We start from the raw sequence: 5,000 nt of genomic DNA, 5'->3' as shown, positions 1-5,000 counted from the left end.
TCATATTATTCCCTTCCACGACATATGCATATGTGTGTGCACGTGCTATCTCTCTTACACACGTGTATGCACACATACACACACACACGCATGCACGCAGGTGCGTGCGTGTGCGCGCGCGCGCACACACACACACACACACACACACACACACACACACACACACACACACACACACACACGCACAAACACACACACTTTAATACGGTGTTATCACATGCTTGTTATCCAGACAGATAGCTAAGAGTGATGTTGGAGGCAATCGTTTAGTACTAATGAGCCATATCATCTCTTTGGAATTCAAATACCTTAATGAGTTTACCCCTCCTCCACACGCATTCCTTTTTCCTCCCTTTTCCCCGCCATCCTCTCTCTATCCCCCAATCCACTGGCTTGGATTTTTGTGAAATATAAAGCAATGTAGTTATTGAATTTTGATGCACCTCATGTTCTTTAAATTCTTTGCAACGGCAATGTCAAGCAGCCACCAGTTTGAGGCAGATGTTTGACATTATTTGATCTAGAACTTATCATTTATCTATCTATCTATCTATCTATCTATCTATCTATCTATCTGTCCGTCCATCCGTCCGTCTGTCTATCCGTCCGTCCGTCTTCTGTTTGTCTATCAGGTGTCAAACATCTCATTCCAAAATCACAGTCATTTGTTACTATTACAGCCGCATGCTGAAATTGCCAAGGCCCTGTCCAAGGTCCTGTTGCAACAAAGATGAAAATGAAAACTTGTTTAGAATGTCTAGAAAAATTTGACGTTATGATTTCCCTTCACCAAAATAAAAAGGGTTGAGTCAAAGACAGCTGTTGGTCTTCCAAACTTTACACACTTTTGGCGATTGTTGTAATACCTGTCCATCCATCTTAATGTATAAATGTGTGCGCGCGTGAATGTATACGAACCTCCTTCCATGGTGTGCGCGGAGGTCCACTCTGACGTCACACGACCTGCTGTATTGATGCTCACCACTCTGATCTGATATGTGGAGAACGCCTGCAGACCTGATATCATGGTGCTGCTCTCGGGAGGTGGGACAACGCTCCCATTTCTTCTGTTCGGATCAGGAGAGGGATCAAGCCAACCGGAGCTGAAGAAGACCCTCGTTCCGTCGGTTAGATCTATAAGGCTCTGTGTTTCCAGTGGTCCTCGTAGGAAGACCTCGTATTGGACAATGATGCCTGCACAGGGGGAACACCATTTTATTTCATTAGCTTAAAAAAAAAAAAACATTCCAAAGATAGCAATCACTTTAATAAATAAAAAGACAAATATCTGTGTCTTGGTCTTCGTGGCCCAATTTAAAAACCTTCTAAATTGAAAATTTGTATATATCAGTCATGGTGCCTTCTCCACCAATGGGACGCCTTAACCCCACTCCATACCTGCCTGTAAGATGCAAGTAAAAGGCAACGCCTGCAGGTGCACAGCCTGCTCTGCCCGACTACGCTTTCTCTCCAGCGCGATTGGCCTCTCGGTGAAAATATTTGTCAGCAGAGTAGTCTTGTCTCAGAGGAGGGGGGGGGGGGGGCATGTGATTCAGGCCCATTCAACTGGTCGTCCACGTATTGATACACACTGGCCCTTTGAAAAAATGTGTCAACAAACCAATAACCATACTGTACCACTATGCAGAAGCATAGTGCATTTAAGAAGAGGAAACATGAGAGAATATGTTGTAGAAACGTATTAGTTCATTTTAAGCTTTTTTGCAAGTTGGAAGATAATTAGAAGAGCATTTGAAGAATGTGAAGGTTTTTTCACTCCCCCTTTTGTGGAATTGTCAGGCCCCCAAGCAGTTTTGCCAACTGGTTGAAAATCTGGCGGCCAACAGAATGCAGTTTAATAACCCTGTATTAGCACCTCAAATGGAAATCTAATGAGAAATATAACAGGAATACTACAAAATTATGTAAATAACACTGCTTTATAACCCCAAGAAAATGTTATAACATGTTCATTAATCATTTAAAACAATCATAGGAAAAGTTTGAAAGACTTCCCAAAACCAAACTGACACTTTTTCATATACATATACATAATGGAAACAAAATCAGCATCTAACACAGTTTATTGTATGAATTAAAATGAAGTCATCTAAATGTGTTATAGCCCTCAGCGTGTTTACAATGAGCATACGCAGATGCGCTTGAAAATACATCCCAGCCCAAACCTCCTCATTGTTCGCAATGTTGATTTGGGGGAAATTAAAAATGCTCATAACACCAAGTAAGCCCTGGCTGGCCCCATCTGACCGATGGAGGGAAACAGGATGATAACGACTGAGCCCTGGATCGCTAGCCCTGTTTAGGTCTCTGGTGGAAAACAGTCTATTGCTCTAATCTCTTGTACTGTTCCGCTTGTTAATAGGAAAGTGCCTGAGCTGGGTTGAAACAAGGACGGTTGTGGAACCAACACACAATGGAAGACTTAGAGGCCCCGCTACGGAATAGACCAATGTCCAAATGTTGTTACAAGTACTGTAATAATGAAGAAGGGCTTGAAAAGTGCAAACTTTGCTCATAAACCCTGCTTTCCCAACTAGCTTTTTTTCTCCCCGCACAGTCAGAACGAACAAAAAATAAATGACATCGACAACCTTCACCTTTGAAACTTTTTTTTCGATTGCATTTGACAAGTTCAATAAATGTGTGAGTCTTCTTTCCTCCAAAATAATGTTTTAAAATTATTAAAAAGTACAATTTTGAATTCCCATTCAGTTCCTGTCTCCACCTGAACAATGACCATTGCTATTACAGGACCGGAGGATTTCTCAAAAGTTCTTAGATTATGCATGACAGCAGAGGAAGTATAGTATATTGAGTATAGTATTCCCAGCACACAGGTTATAGAAAGACTCTATAGAGCTCAACAGTGAGTTTCCGCAATATGAAAAACCCCACCCCTATTTTGGATCGAGGTTTTGATTATTAATAATGTCGTAACCATCCAAGGTGGACTCACCACGAGCGATGAGGTTGTGAAACCATGGTTTATGAAGAAGCCACATCCGTATGATATCAACCTTGTTTTAAGAAAAACATGTTTCATTCCGGATGTCATGGAGAAGTATAACACTACCCACAATCCTACAGCGTAACAGCGACGTCTCTGATTGGTGGAGCTCACCGTTCCCATGGAAATGTTGGCAGCCGAAATTGACGTCGGCAGTGACGCCATGACGTCGGCTGTTTACGTTACATTGACGACAGAGCAAAGAATTACACTGTTATTAACAATATAAACACTACAACAATGACAAAGGTTAAATTCAAGAGGAAACGCGCTCAACTATATTTAGTTGGGAAGTCGTTGGAAAGGTATCATTCATAATGGTTTATGGGATGAGCAGTTCCTTAATAAATATGTACACAGTCTTGCAGCTTTGCCTTTTTATTTCGGTTTTCCAATATTCCCCTGCTCCTCTCAAATGTTTTATGGCCACGATTCATGTTGTAGTTGGTTGTCTTGGTTCCAGGCTTAAAACTCTTCCCGTAAGGATTTTCTGAAACATCAATGGAGTGAATGAATGGGAAATTCACTTGCGGCACCGGAGCTGTTCAAAAAGTGCCCGGTCACTGTTGAGCTCTATCGGGCCGTCTCTACAGACAGAGTCAAGTGGTCCCCTCTTCCCGAATGGATTTGAGAAAACCACGATGAGCCAGATTTAGACTGATGTTACATTCTGGATGATTGTAGATCTAGGCTTGGATTGTGTTCAGTTGGGATCAGAAAAGCTTTCCAAAACAAATTTGCAAACCCTAAAGCATAATGTAGGTACAAAAGCTGGTAAAGCATCAAAGTTCTCATTTTAACAGAGAGAGAGGGAGAGAGAGAGAGAGAGAGAGAGAGAGAGAGAGAGAGAGACAGAGAGAGAGACAGAGAGAGACAGGGTAAAGGGCTTAGGTTGATACTGAGCCTTAGAGCCAATACATAACTACCTGGATTTACTTAAAGCTGGTGTGTGTGTATGTGTGGGTGTGTGTGTGTGTGTGTGTGTGTGTGTGTGTGTGTGTGTGTGCGTGCCTGCATGCGTGGGTGTGTGTGTGTGTACATAAATCCGTCCCTGCAAGTGTGTGTAATTAAGTATGTAGGTTAATTACTGCCAATCTAAATTAATTCATATAACTGGGTGGTACCGTTGGGCTGGTTGGGGGGCTTCCATGTAGCGTGCAATGTATGTGGTCCAGTGACATTGATCCTGGGTGGGGGTTGGTCAGCGGGCGGAGCGGGGGCTGTAACGAGGGACAAGGGGCGGCTGGAGGAGCACCCCCCAGCAGAACAGGCCTGAAAAAAAAATTGGGATTTGTAAGCGTTCATTTTCCTTTTATTTTTCTGTTATCTTATGCCATCATATATACAGTATATCTTATATATCAGCAGTGTTCTGTACCTCCAGAGAGAAGGTGTAGAGGGTGAAGGGCTTTAGACCAACTGCTACCGCCTCCGTAGACAAACCACTGTATTGAACTACGTGCTTTCCACTGGACGACTCCGTGGATGACAACACAAACCTGCGAAATAGAGGGAGAGCGAGGAACAGAGAAGGGACGCAAAGGGAAAGTCACAAGAACATATCGTTTTCTTTGTGCTCGAAGTCACGTCGGAGTGCAACAGAGAGGTCAATCGCAACACTTTCTTTCCACGCTGAACAGCTTTCCCATGTTTCTCGCCCCTTCCTACTAGGGCTGTCCAGATCACAAAGTTTAGATTCATTGTTATAGAAATAAATGCAGGTAAAAAAATGTTGATGGTCTCTTTTGTTCATTTTATGTCCCTGTCATAGAATGACAGTGTGATACACATCCACCTTAGGAACAAGAGTCATTTATTGATATTGAACACTGGAACAAAAATATTTGGGTAGACATTGAATTTGGCTGATGGAAATGTGTCTGATCCACATTTTATTTGTTGTAGCATTTCTAATATTGGCATAACATTTCCCTTGAATTCGGAATAAAATCCATCCCAAGCCACAATCCAA

The 5,000-nt window shown here is 42.4% G+C and overlaps 1 protein-coding gene across 1 annotated transcript in view; it reads right to left on the bottom strand.

The window, feature by feature from the left end:
• ush2a (Usher syndrome 2A (autosomal recessive, mild)) overlaps window positions 1-5,000 on the bottom strand; it is a gene marked incomplete at both ends in the record, with an annotated part of 168,128 nt that overhangs the window by 146,436 nt on the left and 16,692 nt on the right. Inside the window, 3 exon segments of the mRNA XM_079997229.1 lie at window positions 919-1,194; window positions 4,153-4,300; window positions 4,407-4,527. Coding sequence (XP_079853355.1) covers window positions 919-1,194; window positions 4,153-4,300; window positions 4,407-4,527 — 545 coding nt within the window.

Source organism: Zeus faber (assembly GCF_960531495.2).
Source record: "Zeus faber genome assembly, chromosome: 3".
Classification (NCBI taxonomy): Eukaryota; Metazoa; Chordata; class Actinopteri; order Zeiformes; family Zeidae; genus Zeus; species Zeus faber.
The sequence above is the reverse complement of the archived record's forward strand: the minus strand, read 5'-3'. Positions and strand labels throughout refer to the sequence as shown.